This window comes from Aulonocara sp. 'chitande type north' Nkhata Bay, linkage group LG7 (genome assembly GCF_057382095.1).
Source record: "Aulonocara sp. 'chitande type north' Nkhata Bay isolate Kocher_YH1m ecotype deep benthic linkage group LG7, A_spYH_male_GT1.1, whole genome shotgun sequence".
NCBI classification, from domain to species: Eukaryota; Metazoa; Chordata; class Actinopteri; order Cichliformes; family Cichlidae; genus Aulonocara; species Aulonocara sp. 'chitande type north' Nkhata Bay.
The window spans coordinates 44,759,917-44,777,557 of NC_141350.1; the positions used below are offsets into that span (position 1 = coordinate 44,759,917).

Consider the following 17,641-nt stretch of genomic DNA (forward strand, 5'->3'; position numbering starts at 1 on the left):
CATCCTCCATTAGACTTCCATTGACTATCAGCTGAGGCCTACAATAACAATGACCACCAATGATACTGCTGTGCTAGTGGAAGCTGTGCTACTGTTGACTAAAAACAAAGGAGGAGAGGAAGAAGGTATGCATGGAGGCAGCGAGAGAGGAGGGAAGACAGGAGTGTGGAGGCGAGAGTGATTTGAAATGTAGGGACTACAAACGACACAGAATATAGATCCGCCAGGCAGGAGGAGAGGAAGACCACAGAAAAGATTCATGTACATGGTGAAGGACGACATGTAGAGGACTGGAGCGAGGGGGAACAGATGGAAGCAGCCAAAGGAAGATGATTTCAGCCAAGTAACAACACATTTGAATGCTAAATGTTGTGAAATAACTACAGCTGTCATAAGCAAAATGGAATCTGGCAACCTTGTGAGATTACCTTGATCTTGTAAACCTGAGATGTAAGAAAGTGGTAGAAATGCTAAATAGTATCACACTTACAGCAGTCATCAAATGTCCTTCTTGCCAACAGTGACTGATGCGCAGTGCGTCTCCAGATGAGGCCTGTAAAACTAGCCTGAAATGCTACGCTTAATTTTTCAGTGTGAGAACTTGAATGAGACAGCATGATGGGTTTGGATTGACGCACCAAAAGGATCAGAATAAACGGAGGCAGGTGGAGGGTTCCCATGTGTAAAATCTTTATTATGTGCACAGAACTGTTCGTCAGGGGGAGGGGTTTGAGTGAAACACGAGCTGGGTGAGTGGTCCCTTCCCAACACCAATATACACTGGAGAGGGCAACCTTTGACCCTTGACAGTGACGAGAGGCACCACTACATTTGCACAACATTTACACCAGAGAGATGCACCCCTCCCACCCCTCTCCCTCGATTAAAACCCCAGTTAAATTTAAAGCCCAGAAGATCAGGAATAAAATGTTTTTTTAAGAAGGGATTCTTTCACATTCATAAATCTGATGGATTATCATTGAGCAAACTGATGGGAGGAAGAAGCATATACTGTTTAAAAAAAACAAAAAACAATCCAGGTTGTTTGTCATTCTACCAGGCTGTGACTGGAATGTACAACAGGAGAAAGAAAACAAAATGTAAAAGCAGTGCATGAAATGGCACACAATCCATATTTGGCAACACAAAAATGAACAATGGAAATACTGATGCTACATACAGTTGTAGAGTACAAACGTTACATAAGAACCACAATTTGAAAAAAACAAAACAAACAAAAAAACAAAGAAAATAAAAGAAATTAAGACTGTTCCTTCAACAAAAATGTCTTTGCTTCAGATGTGAACACGGGCTGCGAGAGTTTTTCCTTTTCCCGCCGTGCTGTCGGGGCGAAATGTGAGACAGAAGGCTTTGATGAGGAAAGATAAAAAGTTCATCTTGGAATGTGGGCTTGGAATCGTCACGGGGACGATGCCAAGCTCGATGAAGCCGAATCTGTTGAATTTGGCCGTGGCTGACCCCATCTGGTCGGTTCTCTCCCTAAAAACGACGAGTGGTCCTGGGAAGGGGCCGCGTCTTACATGGCGACCTTTGCGACCTGCTCTTCCAGTCTGGCGATGCGACGGTCCTGAAGGATGACGCGGTCCCTGAGCGACTTGAACTCTCGGAGCACCTCTTCCAGCTTGTCTTCCATTTTCTGGTCAAAAAACACAGAGTGAGTTAGCTCCATGAAGCCATTTAAAAACGTCGTTTATCATTTTAAACATTTAAACAACTTTTTGGAAACAGTGATTTTTTTATTTATTTCTTGACTTAGAGACCCTGCAAGCAGTTAACATTTTCCTTTGCTGTCACACTCAATTGTGACTCCAACACCCGAGTATGTGCTGATCCATAATTTTAGTGAATTGTTCCAACCATAATAATTACTGGGATCGGAGAATTGAAAAGTCAGCTAAAAGAGGGAGCAGTAATGAGACGACGTTACACAACACAGATTCGGCTTTTCAGTCCCGACACTCACTACTGAGGATTGTGGAGAAGCGTGCTTCTGGACAGTCGGGACATTTTCCACTTTTGTGGCCGGCTTGCTCTCCAGAACATTCGTCTTGACCACTTTCAGGTCCCGGTTCTTTGTGGAGACGTAGCCATCTTTCAGTGAGATCAGGATGGGCCCACCGTTCTTGCCCGCAAACCACTCCTCCGCCTCCAGGGAGGGATCAGGGCCGGCCGTGTCTGGGTACAGGTCGTCCTGGAACAGATCCGACTGGGCAGGTGCAGATGATACAGGGAGAGAAAAAAAACAAAAACAAATGTTGAGGTGTAAAAGTTAGAGGACCTGGTCTTTAGAGCAGCAAAGGAAGCACAGCAGGCAGGTAAAGCTATATAAACAGACTTACCTTACGTGGGACTGTCATGATGATTGGTTCGCATTTTCTCTCGTGTAATTTGTAAAACCTACAGAGAAAGTTAATATTAGACAAGAATACGAGCTGTCAGAGGAGCAAAAATATCAAAAGAAGTCCTACTTCTAGTTTCTAAAGCAGGGCCAGGGACTAAAATTGGCCTGACAAAGACTCCAATCCGGACAATTGGACAGCTTTAGAAAATATAAAGGGGGACATAAGCTTGGGACTTTTAACTGCATTTTCATAAGTTTTACAGCTTTTCCAACTGATAAAAGCCTTCGCGCATTGATGTAATATGAATGAATGCCAAAGCAATAGACATTTAAACATTTGAATAAAAAGATGTCACTATTATAGAAGTTTTTTTCCCCCCTTATGGCTTTACAGTAAAAACAAAACAAAAACTTTCCATTATGTTAAATGAGTTTTACATGAAGTCTAAAGTGTGAATATTTTGATACTGAACATCTGTGGATTGTTGGTCACATAAAATATTATCTGAAACACAGATTTTGCTGCTTTGGGCTTAGAGTGAAGTTTGGATTAAGCTAAAAATAGAGTTATGAACTTAACACACTTGTTTTGCTGGCATAAATAACCACCACATCTACATACACACACACACATTTTCTATGGTATACCACAACTACATTATTTATAAAAAAAATATTCTGTGATTCCCTCAACTGTGAGTCACATCTCCTTGGGGACTTTCCACTTTGAGAATTACTGGTAAATCTAATTTGGGGAGGCTGCGGCTCTGGAGGTAGAGCAGGTCGCCTACCAATCAGAAGGTCGGCGATTCGATCACATGTCTACATGTCGAGGAACCCCAAGCTGCCCCTGATACACGCATTGGAGCGCAAGTGCGTAAATGTTGGGTGAAACGGGATTAGCCTTAGAAGAAAAAAAAGCCCTTCTATGCATATGGGTGAATATGTAGAAAGAAGGTCCTTTGAGTGCTCAGTCGACTCACAGACTTGCTCGTCTCAATAAACATGTCCATCAAAGACTCATCAGGCAAGCTGTAGTAAATTTTTGACAGAAAATAAAACTAATGATATTTCCTTTATATTTTTATTTTAGTTCATTTTTCCAATTTCAAAAAAAGAATTTAATTTAGCTTACTTTTTTAACATGTCTCATATTCCTTTTAATGAACTAAAATGGGTTTTCACATTGAATCGTAGTTTTTAGTTTATTTCTAGTTAACCTTGGACATCGAGTAGAAATATTATTACTGTACCTTGCTATTTCACATTTGTTGACATCCAGACCTCTTTTCGGCATGTACCCCATGCCCCTCTGGGGCTCCTTGGTGGAAAAGGTGTTGAGGTAGTGAACGAATGGTGCCTCATCAGTTATCTCAAAGTACCGAATGCTGCTGTCACCCTGAGGACACATTCACAGCTTAAAGTTAAGTTTGTGAAAAGAGTGATAAAGGGTAATTCAAATAAAAAGAAAAGCATTTGTAAATAAGAGGTTGATGTACCTTTCCACACAGGTAAACTATGTTGGTGTCGGGGTCATAGAAGGGCAGCAGGACTCCATTACTGGTGTCCATCTCGTGAACACATATTGGTTCATCCATGCTATCCTGGAAACATAAAATTCCTCCCATGTAGTGACAGCATAGTGTCGGATAACATTTACAGATCTAATAGATCTGCCCCTGTTAGACTTTGATTTGACTGCCCCCAGCTGGAGATGAGGTGTCATAGCCTCAGAGTACAGATAAATGCTCCTCCTGTACCAATCAGGACAGGAGAAACTGACGATGCCCCTGATATTTTGACTTGTATTATTGGACAGAAAGCAAAATTCCCTAACCTTAACATTACTTTAAAAGACAGGAGTGTCGTGAGGATAACAGTGTAATGTGATGTATCAGTGTGTTCAGTATTAAATGACTTCAGTGACATACAGTTTTCCAGAGGGCTAGCTGGCGCTCGCTCATGCGGCTGAATCCAGTGGTGAAAATGTTTCCATCTGCTAAAAAGATTGCTCTCATTGGCCGAGCTCCCTCGTGAGCTTTGTCCTTCTCCTTAAAACAGAAACACACTGGTCAGGTTTGGCGATCAATGCTTTGAAGTGAAGCGCTACGGCCCCCGAATCCCTCAGGGCTTTCACTTACCGCCACAATCTTTTTTTTACGAGGGTCAATGACGCGGACCTTCTTGTCCTTGCAGGCGGTGCAGAGCAGGCTGCCGTTGCGGCTCCAGCTGACACTAAAGATAACATCAGGGTGCATGTCCTCCAGGTTTATCATAGCCTCTCCTGTGCCCACATTCCAGATGATGATCTGATTGTCACACCCTAAAATGGACACGCACAGTGTGAGTGCACACGCCTCTTTGTCCGAGTTTATTTTCAGCACTTTACACCACACGGAGCAATGCAACGACGGTAGGGGGTCGAGATAATCGGTCAGATCTGGAGTTCAGCTGTGTGCAGAGGATGAGTTACCCATGCAGGCAGCATTACTGCACTTGGAGGGAATGGATTGTTCCAAAGCTTCAGGTAAAGGTTACCTGCGCTGAGAAGAACATTGCGTGCGGTGGGGTGCCAAGACACAATGCCAACCCTTTTAGAATGGCCCTCTAACACAACCACAGGCTCTGAAAGGGGAGATTCCAGTCCGTTCTCAGGTATCTGCCAGACCTACACCGGACAAAGAAAGTTAGAGAAAATCTGCTGAATAAAGATCTTTTTAAATAAATATTACACAGAAAGTAGTGCAAGTTTTACAGCGGTACATTAACTCCATTCTAGTTTATAACAACATCCTATTTTCTCTTATATTATACAGCACATAGTTCACAATACATAAACTGTAAAGGGCAACTGCACTTAAAGTACTGCTCTGTTAAATACTAAAGCATAAACCATAAAAACCCCAAGAAAAATCAAATGTCATGTTCTTACCATGACTGTGCAGTCCTCCGAGCTGCTAGCAATGACATGGTCATTATGAGGACACCACTCGATGTCCAACACTGGGCCTGTGTGACCACATACTGTCGGGTAGGCCTTGTCTATACGGCCAGTCTACAACACACAGCACAAGCTTATTATAAAGAGGTCAAAAAGTGTAAGCTAAGGCAGCGCAGTCAAGTCTAGCTAGCTGATAGGAGTTAAAAATAGGCAAAAATTGCCAACAGAAGCGATTCAGTCCTGTTGAATTTTAGTAGAAAACACATGTTCATTCACAAAAGTCTGTTTAATCACATTTAGTCCATTACAACCCGTAAAAAGAGCACCTAACATTTCACGATGTTTTCCAAAGACTGAATTCATTTGTGGCCGAAGTGGAGGTGGTGAACTTTGATATTCAGCTGCAAAACAACTTGCTGCAGACGGGAGATCAGTTTAATGCTTTTTGGGTATTTACTTAAAATCTGATATCCAAGTATCATTTCTGTCTTTTCCACATGACTCAAAGTAAAAGCACTTTACTCCAGATGTAGGACACTGAGCAGCAACTATAACCTAATCATCCAAGCAGCCTAAAATAATGTCAGAGCAGCTGTCCTCTGTGTGGATTATGTGTTGACTGATACAGCTGTAACATGACACAAACTGAATGCCTTTAGAATCGTGCGAATTTAAACATTGATTATCTATGGGCTAACAGCAGGGGCGCACTGAAGAGCCGGTATTCATGGTTAATTCACCATGTTCTGAATGACAGAGTGTGCTGCAACACCCCCTGTGCCTCTGGGTAAGCTTTACACTATCAGTGTCCAATTTTTGAACCAGGAACAGTTTTCTAAAAGATTTTTTTTCCAACCTGACATTTAAAGCCACAATTTTTGCCTTTGATATTAAGATCAAAAACATTTGCAATGTCATTATGAAACACCCCAATCACATCATATCCATAAGTTCAAATGGGCCTTCAGCCGAGTTCCCAGCTGCGCTGGTCTGAGTATTTAAGAAACTGCTGGTCTACTAGGATTTTCCCTGTACAACTATCTCTTGGGTTTGCAGACAATGGGAAACTATCCAGTGAGCAGAATTTCTTTGGGTGGAAATATTTTGGTGATGTCAGCAGTTAAAAAATCAATTTAAAAATAATCTGTTAATATATAACAGATCAAACCTTGAAGCAGATGTGCTACACCAGCAGAAGACCAAACCAGGTGTCACTCCTGTCAGCTCAAAACTAAACTAAAACAAAATGAACCCAATTTACACAGCTTCCACAAAGTTGGACAACAGAGTGGAAAAACACTTCTTGCTCTGATGAGTCTCAGTTCAGGTGATAGAGTTAAAATTCAATCTAAACAACATGGTGGCCATCACGCCTACTGGTGTTGGCCAGAGGCGCCGATGGCGCGATATGGCAGCCTCGCTTCTGTCAGTCTGTCCCAGGGCAGCTGTGGCTACAACTGTAGCTGCCTCCACCAGTGTGTGAATGTGAGAGTGAATGAATAGTGGAATTGTAAAGCGCTTTGGGGGTCTCGAAAAGCGCTATATAAATGCAATGCATTATTATTATTACTAGTACCTAATAAAGAGGCCGGTGAGCATATCTAGTTATAGAACTTAGAATTTCTTTGATGTTGCGCCCAGACAGGTGCTGCTTATATGCAAACATTCTCTCAGTAGATCAACTAATTGGTGGTCACTGAGATCCCCCCCAATCTTGTTTTTCTTGCAATTATTATTGGTGAACTCCGAAATGTAACAATTACATATATTCTTATTCATGAGGTGCGTAAAGTATAACAGCTTTCACACTGTTGTTCAGTAGCTGTTTCTATCTATTCAGTGTTGTCGTGGTGTTAGCTTGTTTGGCCAGTTCTGAATATGAATTACCACTTGGATACTGTGAGCTGCATTTAAAGTGAAAAAACGCTGCACTATCATATCACATGAACATCATTTGAGGGACATTTTGTAACAAAATGATTTCCCACCACAGCGGAAGAAAGAACATCACAGATCACATCACACGACTGCACACTTCTATTCTCTCTTATATCATTTAAATGGATCTGCCATCACAACTCTTTGACACCGATGGAAGCAAGGCATCTCACCTTTTGGAGAGGAAGTACAAGAAAAGCACCTCCCCCGCTGGCCTCTATGATGATGGCGACAAACTTGGGGTTGACGGCACAGAAGGAGCTATCCCACGTGACCCTGGACACGCGGATGTCATCGTAGCACTGGTCGTTCCTCACGGCCTGGCCGAACACGTGACGGAACTTGCTCTGTCGCACAACTCGCCGCATCATATCTGCAGAGAGGATGTCAGGGTTTTGTGCATTTTGCAGGCAAATGTTCTAATTAAATGACGACAGTTTGCTACACAAGTGAAAACCAAGTGGCCTCTTGGTCTGCACAAATCTGACAATTACCTCAGATTTGTGCAGACTGGTAAACGCACTAAACCAAAGTTACCTCGGGGTAACTTTGGTTTAGTGCCAGCACAGACTCTCATCTCACATTATGCTCATTAACAGTGACTAAATTTGGTCCTGTGCATGCAGAGGAAACAAGTCGGCTCTACCTACTGGCAAATGCTATGAAGTTAAACCATAGAAGAAGACGCATCTTGCATGCCGAGTGTGACACGTACACATTAGATGGGTATATTAAAAACAACCCAAGGCGGTTCATTTCAAGTCTTAAACATGTACATACAAAATGTATTTTGGGTCTATTGATTCAGATGCAGCAACGAAAGTTCAGCCCCGTCATCGCGGATGTTATATTTTTAAAGTGCTGCATCAGTTCCTGTGAGCACACCACAGATGGCCTGTTGTTGCTCCAAGATTCTGGCTATGATCTGAATTGTTGATGCACGCTGGAGCTCTGTGTGTCTTTAAGCACATTACCCCCGTGTCTTATTGAATTCAGCCCAAGTCATCAGGTAGTAAGTGCAGACATCTCATGAAGTTAACCCTGGCTTGTCTTAGGCACAGTCTATTGTAATTCCTAAACTCTCGGTATTCAGGACTTTTATTCCGTTTTAGTGACAGGCTTTATTGTATAATTATGTGGGAAACATCCTGTCTCAGGACAGTAATTAAGGTGCCAGTCTGAACCGACTGAGCGTTACACAAGCTGCAGGCTTTCTTTTTTCCCTCTTGACATCCACAGGTCTGTCAACACACCAAACCCACCTGCTTTCACACGTCGAGCCACAGATTCTGAAAATGGAAAGCTGAATCACGCATTATTTTTGACTACCATCATTTTTTGGCAGTTTAGTTAAAAAAAACAAAAAACAAAACAGCTTTGCAAATAAGTTTTCCAGAATTTTACTGATTTTAAAGACATTTAAAGCAGAATGAGCTGCTCCAGTCTCACCAATCTCAATGTGTCAAGATAAGATTGACGCTGTAAAGCCCATTATACACCCACACTGAATAGATGTCTTTGATTATTCAGGCTGGTTAGACTTCAGGACTGTGCGCATGTGTACAGATCAGGACTGACTGACACTCTTCTGTAGTTTTGCTGCATCACGTATAATAATGTGGCTGCTTTTTAATTCATATTTAGTGTGTAAATAACTACCTCACCAGCCACAGTTTATACTGCCCATATGGAGAGCACTGACAATGCCTTAAAAGCACTTCTATCTGCAAATATTATCACACCTTTGTGCAATATAAGGAAGTGGTGAATTGCTCTTCCTAGAAATACAATGCTTGCTCTGGAAATTCCCATGGCAATTCCCAAAGCTGCAAACACTGACCACATTGCTGCAGGGCTGCATAATGCTTGAACAGCAAAGCGCTGCTGTTTACAGCCCATCGGAACAGCATGTTCCCTCAGTCAATATTAGATCTCCATTCAGCAGCAGTCACCTTCACTCCACATATTCACCTGACGAGATGAGATGCCTCACAACCCCGCAGGCTTTAGTTGATGCTACTTATTTAAAATGATGCTCTCTGCCCTCCACCACCCAACCCCAGCACACACATCACTGAGCGTCATGATGGTGGCCTTACAGACAGCAGAGCACACAGTATTTAGCCTTGACGCTGCAGGTAAAGACTAGTGCTAACATTTTGTGGTCCGAGAGTCAGAAGGGGGACAGTTTGGTGTGTGATGCTAAAAAGACTCAGTCAGCAGCCCCCCAAGGTGTGTGGCCTCCCTGGCTGCTATACTCACAGTCTGGGCAACTGTGATTAAATGGGTGTGTGCGATACTGCCACTTTAAATCCAATTCAGCTTTTGTTTATAATAATGGCCACATACATGGGATATATATTTTAAAATTAAAGGCTGAGTATTTCATGTACGTCGTATTCATTGGAGGCTCTGTGCTAGCGTTAAACAAAGGTTGCTGGCTAACGTTAGCCGACACAACCACAAAGCTCCGCATGTCCCCTCCGCCCCCCGCTCTCCTCTTTAAATCAGTTATATTAATAATTTTATTTAGCAGTCAATGTTCACTTGTGATTTTAGATGACCTCTTCAGACTCTTAAAAGTAGATAGTTACCGTTATTTAAAAGCTTTACGTGCCATTAGCAAACCGGCTTTAAAGAAGAAGAAAAAGAGGATGGGGGGTGGACATGTGTGTTTTGGTCAGTATAGGGTTTTGGGGGAGCATTCCCCAGAGATATCCAAGAAACACAGCACTAAGCGAAGTTTAATCTAAGCTTTAACCAAATACGGTGTAACAGACTAAAAATTATACGGTTCAGGGGAAGGTGATAACCGCAGACACTGTTCCGCCGCACTGCCGGGGAGGGGGGGGGAGCTCGGCAGCTGTGCCGGTGGGCCGGGGCTGGGTCACCAGCAGCGGCGGGCACGCAAGCGTTTCACCGCCAGCGAGTAGGAGGCGACGGGCGGGGAGTGTTTTTCCTCACACATGCGGGGTTTGTGTGTGGTTCACTCAGCGTTTACCGGGGACGAACTACCGCTGCTCTAGCTGGGCAGCGCGTTTTGCATCCTAACGGCTAGCTGCTAACAGTTAGCTGCGGTGGAGCTCTGCCAGCTGACGCAAGTGCAGATATTTCCACCCAAAGGTTTTTTTCCCCCCTTCTTTTTTGGCTGCTCCCATTCTCAAACCCATCCAACGAGCTACACAGATGCTGCACAACAAACCACTGATATATAACACGCAAAATGCACAATGTCACTCTTTCTTACCTCCTAAATCTATGCAAGATTTTTCGTACGCACGGGGAAGGGGAGGGGGGGCAAATCAATCACAACTCATGAATGTGGTAGTTTAGGCGGGCCCTTATCCTGCAGGACGTTGCTAGTATCCCTTGACTTCACCACCAAAAAAAAGAAAAAAAAAAGAAGCCCAGCCGCAATGCTCTTATTCCCCTTTCTTCACTGCAGATGGGTAGCCAGAGGCAATTTAAAAAAATCTAGTGGTATTTCAGGATGCCAGATGGCAAACAGAGCATCTCCAGCTCGGTCCTCACCTGCGGAAGTCTAGTATTCGTCTATTCTCATCTCGTTATTGAATTCAATAGAATACGCTGACGACTGGCTACGGCACATGCGCAAATGAAAAGTCGGATTTTTTTCTTTGCTTCTGATTAAATGGGATGGGGTTTGCTGGAAAACTGGGTGTCTTCACTGTATCCGCGTGTTTCTATTTAAGGAGACATTCTGAAAATATTCGTTTAGCGCAAAAAAATGTGGAAAAACAGGAGCATCTTTTGTGTGAGGGTCCCTCCCCTCCCCCTCCGTCCCATTCCTCCCACCTACCAGCTTGTCCTGTCCAAAAACATGAAAAAGAAAGGACGAGCGCTCATTTGTACTGTTCTGTACTTTTGGTATTGATCCACTATCAAGTAAATACAGGGCCAGTATTACCGATACCAATACTTTAAACCTATGCGGACACCTTATGTTTAATAATCATTAAATCACTGTGATTTTTTACTTTCCACAATGCCTTTCAATTTTTTATGTAGTTTGAAAGGGGATTTTTGATTTTTTTTGATTTTTTTTTTTTTTTTTGGAGACCAGGAATGTAAATATGCCTTTCTTTAAAGCACTTTCGGACAACATTCGTTGTTTCTGTTATGCTATAGGTACTATAGGCCATAAATAAAATAGACGTGACAGTCGGCACAAAAGGTTCGGACATTTTTCACAGTGGATGTTTAAGGTGTATTGGTTTCATCCTATCGCGTTAGTATCCATCCCATACCAGTGTTGGTATGGATACTATCGATATTTGGATTGATCCGCCGACCTCTCGCACCCAGTCTAACAAGGGGAATCAGCCATTAAATGCTGCCTTTGTTGAATTAAGTGACTATATTTTCACTGAACATATTTAACCTCCTAAGACCTGAACTCTTCCACGACATGCATTTTTAATTTCTCTTTGATATTTGGGCATATTGGGGCCTGATGAATGTAGAAACAAAGAATTTTTGTTTTTAAGAAAAATGAGAGCCACATATGAGGATATTCATTTAAAATTTTGATAGAACAGTAGCAGTATAATGTCCTTGTAAGTGGATATCAGGCCCATGTAGAGCAAAATTTAGTATTTTGGTCTAAATAACCCAAAATGTGATGTCCACATATGTGGACGGCAGGTCCTAGGAGGTTAAAGCAAAGTACAGATGAGCTAAGTACAGATGAGGACACAAGTATCATCTCCTCCCCCATGAGATTGAAAGTTTTTGTCAAAATTTTCTAAACAAAAACTGACCTTTTTATTGAGCCACAGCACAAACCACTGGTATGCAATGATGTGCTTTAATGTTATAGGTTGTAAAATCAAGTTAAAACTGAGGGTTATCTTCCAGTTTACACACAGTATAAAAACACCGGCAAGGGTTTGACCTGTCACTTGAGAAAACATTGTGCCAAAAACAAAAGAAATCAGTTTGGGCTTGAGAAAAAAAAAAGATTCTCTCAAAGCAGGAGATGGATATACAAAGTTATCACAGTGTTGCCAAGCTGGAATGGGAGCTAAGGTGGGAAGCACAATATGTCAAAGACTCTGGAAAGAAAATTAGAAAAAGACACGAATAAAGACCCCAGAACAACTGCCAGGACATCAGTGAATGACTTAGCAAGGTTGAAAATTGTAGTCTCAAAGAAGACAACCACTTGAACCCTGCACAGGTAGGGACCGTGAGGTTGCAGAGCAAGAAAAATTCCACTTCTGCAGAAGAGACTCCTTCAAACCAGAGTTAAGTATGCCAAGGACAACCTGGAGAAAGATTATGAATAATGTAAATGTGTTCTTTGGTGAGATGAGACCAAACCAAACTTTGGCCACAGAGAAGGGAGAATCATACAACCCAAAGAACACCGTCCCTATAGTGGATCATGGTGGTAGAAGTGGGCATTCTTCAGTGTGTCTGGAACTGGACAGCTCATTAAGGTGGGAGCACTCATGAAGAAAAAGTATGTGTGAAGATTTTGAAAGAAAAACTCAAGCAGTCAGCAGCAAAACTGGATCTAAGTTGTCGCTTTGTCTTCCAACACGACAACGACCCAAAACATACGCCGCTTCACGTGAAGAACTACCTCCACATTACTGATGTATTGCACAAATGAGAAAAATCTGTGGCATGAACTAAAGAGCGAGGTTCATGCCACAAGACGATCAAATCTGGACGAGCTTGAGTGATTTGCCAAAGAAGAATGGGCTGGATTTGCTGAGGAGATGTGTGTTTGACTTGTCCTCATCTGTAGATGTTTGTGATAGAACCAGTTTCCCTTATTGCTAGTTGATGCCTAAAATAAAGGGTTCAGTTGTTTTTATGCAGTCTAGTAATTACATGTCTGATTCAATTTTTTTTTTTAAAGTTGTTATTGACCTTTGGGACAGATAAGAAAGTAACAGGCCTATTTCAGGCCTTTCATTCCCATCATCATGTCTTCATAAAGGTCAACACTGACTTCTCATTAATTTCTAATGCTGCATTTCCAATTTCTTTTCCCGCTTGTTACATAAGGACAAGGGCTTTGGAGCCTATCCCAGTATGTGTCAACAGAAGTTGGGGGAAAATCATGGACAGTTTCCAAGACTGCCACTGGGATTATAAGGTGGTCTGTTATATTAATATTCACATTAACACCTCAGGGTTAAAACTAGAGTATGCGGTTTGTGACTGCTGTTCATTACCTAGACCTTATTGTAGACTTCTGTTTCACTCAGCATGAGTAAAAGGCTTGCTGTAAATAGAGCTGTAAATAGAAATGGAGCTGTTTTTGGTTATTGCTTTTACCTCTTCAAAGAAATATCTAGCTCCACTACTCATCAGCCTCCTGCTAACTCTATCTGTCAACTGTTTACTCCTGTCCACAAGAGTTATGACGTTAAAGGTCAGACTTAAAACCAAAACAAACTACTTAAAGAGGCCAAAAGGACACTTCTTAGAGCTGCAGGAAACTGCAGCGAATTCTTCTCTGGGTTATCAAATGAAAATATATTATGGAAACACTTTCCCTCCAAATAACTGGCACTCAAGCACATCAGTCTTAATCAGCCCATCGTTATGTAGACAACCATGACCTTACTTTGAACATAAATGTTTGAATTGATCAAACGACACTTCTAGTAGATTTCATATACCACGAGATAACTATTTTAAGTGAAAGTCAACATTATTGCTTGCATAAATGGTTTGATAGAATATATGTAAGAACTTACCTTTCTTTGGAGACTGTTGCACTTCTGCTGGCCTTTCTTTGGATTTCTTTGGGACATCAAAGGCGTTCTTCATTTGGGATACTTTGATGCTCGGACTCTGCTCTGACACACGAACTGGAGCTTTGGACCCTTCAGGTCCCTGTCCGGCTTGATGTCTCTGCATTTGGTTTGCTTCTCTGATAATTTTTGCCACAGGCTTGTAGGAACCAATCTCACTGCCATTCCCTGCATCTCTCTCAGTGCTGCGATCACTTATATCTCTATGGTAAGCATAGTTAACGTGGTTATGGTCGCTGACCTGTGTGTGGACTGTTTCAGGTTGGACCTCTGGGTCTATTTCTTTTTTCCCTGAAGACGCAGGGTTTGGTCTTTCACCTTCATTCTCAGCTGTGACCTCCGGTTTGGGAAGTGTCTCAAATGGATTCGAGGGCTTTTGTGCGTAGGGTGGAGGTGACCATTTACTTCTGGTCCGTCTCTCTGGGAATACTCTTTTCTGCCACATGTCCAAGTTTTGTGTCTCTTCCTCTGGAGACAGATTTGCCATTCGCACACAGTACTCGAAGTCAATCATATCTCCATACCGGTCATCCATGTGCCTCAGTGAAAGATGGTCCCAAGGGCTAAGGTCAGCAGAGAGTCGACGAATGTTAGCTGGCACAGTGTAAGTGCCCTTTTCATCCCACAGTAAGCACATGTCCTGATTAGCTAGAGTGCTGCACGGAAGGTCTCTGTTAAAATGAAAAGTGTGCCTCCTCTTGACCCTCTCCTCTGAACGCAGGTGTTCCTTTCCTCGTCTTTGCACATCTGTAGACATTAACTGTGCAGTTTTCAGCTTTATAAATGGATTTTTAGGCTTTTTGGGAACCGGTGGCGGTGGACCTTTGATTTTGGGCTTTTCTTTTGTCACCGATTCACCTTTGTTAGACGTGGCGTCTGGTGCCATTGTTGAACTGACCGCATTTGTGTCAAGCTGCTTCATCATTGTTGTGTCTCTATTGGGCATCACATGAGTTAAAGGTGGAGGGGTGATGACAGCAGAGAAGCAAACAAGCTCGCTCTCCTTCTTTAGGCTTGCGACCTGTATCTTTCCATCACAGCCTCCATTCTCTGGCAGAGGAGGACTAGGGATCAAATCACATTCTTCCACTGTAAATGGGGGATTGTCTTGCAGTAGCAGTGTTATAGAGTTGGCTGCTTTGCCAACATCTTGGCTGTCATCTTTCTTGGTGCATGCTGAAACAATGCCCGTGACCCCTGCTTTAGCCCTCTTATACACAGCCCCAGCAAATCTGTTCTGGTACGACTGATCCACTTGTTGTCTTTGTGCAAGAAACCCCGAACTGTGGCTTTCCTTATCCTGACTTTTGGATTTGTTTAGCGTTGACAGGTGCTCCTGCTGGATGTCAGTAGAAACTTTCTCCTTGGTGTGGTCTCTCAAGTTTTGCTCCCCCTCTGCTATTCCGCTACCAGTTGTCTCACTCTGGGCTCCAGCTCCAACACAACCAGCTCCTTTTAGCTGACACCTGCTGCCTGTCACTTCAGCCAAACGTTGACCCATTTCCCTCTTAAAACAGACCGTGGGTGAAGTCCTAGCATGTGTGTCAGCTCCCATTAAAAGCGTGTCAGAGTTTCCTCTGCTTTTCTTTTCATTACCCTTTTCCCGAGGGGTATTCTTGGAAGGATGTACAAAGTTATCGTCATTGCAGATATCTGGTGTGTCTTCCTTACTTCCTCTTTTATTTAGTGATTCAGGCTTTTCTGTGTTTATCCTGTGCCTCAAAACAATATCGTTTTCCCTTTCCGGTGACGTCCACGTCTCATCCTTCTCAAGAACCACAAAGTCTTCCTCAGTAGTTGGATTGCATGTGGCTGATTTCTCCATGGCTGTAGTCCCAGCACAGGCCACAGCCTTATTCTCAGAGCCTTGCTTTTTGCCAAACGTTTGTCTAGTCTCCTTAGCCCTCGGGACAGTTTTTGACTTCTCTGTATTTCTACTTACTCCACCCACCCACTCTGTCCTAGTGTTCAGAGGGTGCTCCTTCTGACCTAGAGGCCTGATTGGCTGCCCACTTTGAGGGTCTGTCCATGGAGATGTGACTGTGTGCTCCCATGCTTTCCCAGTGGCTAGGCTGCTGCCACTGATCCCACTAATCTCACCAATACCCCGCGGGGTGACAAAGCTGCCATCATCCTGCTGTTTGCCCTCGTCTTGTTCTGCTACCTCTGTCTGCTGTGTATCTCCGGTTTGCTCTGAACAGTCAGAGTTATCAAGTGAGTCTTCGTCTTTTTCCGACAGCCTCTCCAGCTTCTGGCCCATGGCTGTTGCTCTGTCTTAGCATTAGGAAAAGAGCGTTAGGGACACTTCAAGATTCAGCATGGCATAATGAAGTCACGCGGATGGCTTGCCTGCCCATCCCAGTGAGATGAAATCACACAACAGACGCTACCATTATCAACTATCTTGAGTCTTTCTCTATTTTTGCATAATCTTCTGCACTGTTCACACCTGCCCTCCTGAGGCCTCTCTCTCTCTATCTCTTCCTATTCTGTCAAAGAGGAATGCTGTGGCGGCTATAATTAAAGTGGGTCTGGCTGCTGCCAATGAGTCAGGAGGCCAAAAAGGAAACACGACGAGTTATATAGGAGGTCAGCTGCCAGGTGCCAAGGTCAGACAAGGCAGTCTGAACAAATCTAATATCACTGAATAAACACATAACACCTAAATCACTACATTAATAAGCATTCAGTAGCATCTAATCCATGTTTTGTATAATTTGTGAGTGCAAGAAAATACATTTTAGTCAAGCTTGTGCCTTTGTGAGGCGTCATGCGCTGTCAATTACTGCTTCTGAGACAAGGCGTGTTTGTGCTGTGCGTGCCTGCCTTCAGACTGTCTGTAAATGTTTGTGATTGTTTTGGTGACGGGGTTTAGAGAAAGGTCAGCTGGAATCGTTTGTCCAGGGTCTGATGAGAACAGAGTTTAACCACAGACATGATGATGGATGGTGTAAGGTCCATTATTACGAAGGGGAAAACAGCTTAACGGGCTTCAGTGTTATGTGGAATTGGTATTCTTAGCTTTCAGGCAAACCAAGTGCAAAGCAAGGAGAGTGTATTGTTGCATGAGGTAGTTTTGTGCACACACAGACTTCATTTCAAACACCAAATCATGAGCTGCCGCATGAGAAGTTTTCTCACTGAGTAATCGCCATAGTAATACGGATTTTGCTGGCTGAAAAAGGAGTGAGGAAACTGACCAAACCTCTTCAGGATTTGGAATGAATGTACTTCTGCTTCAGCCATTTCACGCCTGAGGAGCACCAAGTGGCTCATCACTTCTTTTAAGCTTGTCTACCTACCTAATAAGATAAAAACAGAACTGTTATCTTTGAACCTTGACCCCTGTTTTAGCTCCCTTCACATAAGATAAAGATTGTGTCGAATCTTTACCAATTAAAAAAAAAATTCTGTTTGTTTGAATGTAAAAATATATTATTCTATTAAATAAAGTGATGCTAAAGTGATAGCCAATGGGAAGGTGGTTCATCCAAAAATATGTTTAAATGCGTATCTAAAATTAAATAAATAATGCTCTTAATAATACTGTGAGTGTCTGATGGGAAGGTAGGATGTAATTCATCATTCATTGTTATTTCTCCAGCT

General features: G+C 42.8%; 1 protein-coding gene across 2 annotated transcripts; it reads right to left on the reverse strand.

Moving 5' to 3' along the window:
- Positions 1-668: 668 nt before the first annotated feature.
- coro1cb (coronin, actin binding protein, 1Cb) lies at positions 669-16,310 on the reverse strand. 2 transcript variants are annotated; one of them, XM_086300683.1, is made up of 11 exons: positions 13,979-16,310; positions 7,415-7,614; positions 5,295-5,417; positions 4,901-5,030; positions 4,504-4,685; positions 4,294-4,413; positions 3,862-3,966; positions 3,616-3,761; positions 2,361-2,418; positions 1,985-2,227; positions 669-1,657 (listed from the first exon to the last, which is right to left on the reverse strand). In XM_086300683.1, exons 1-11 carry the CDS (start codon positions 16,293-16,295, stop codon positions 1,538-1,540), a joined length of 3,744 nt encoding a protein of 1,247 aa, XP_086156809.1. In that variant the 5' UTR covers positions 16,296-16,310; the 3' UTR covers positions 669-1,537. The 2 variants fall into 2 exon arrangements, with proteins under 2 accessions (XP_086156809.1, XP_086156810.1); XM_086300684.1 differs by lacking the exon at positions 13,979-16,310 and adding an exon at positions 10,489-10,966.
- Between the last annotated feature and the right edge of the window lie 1,331 nt (positions 16,311-17,641).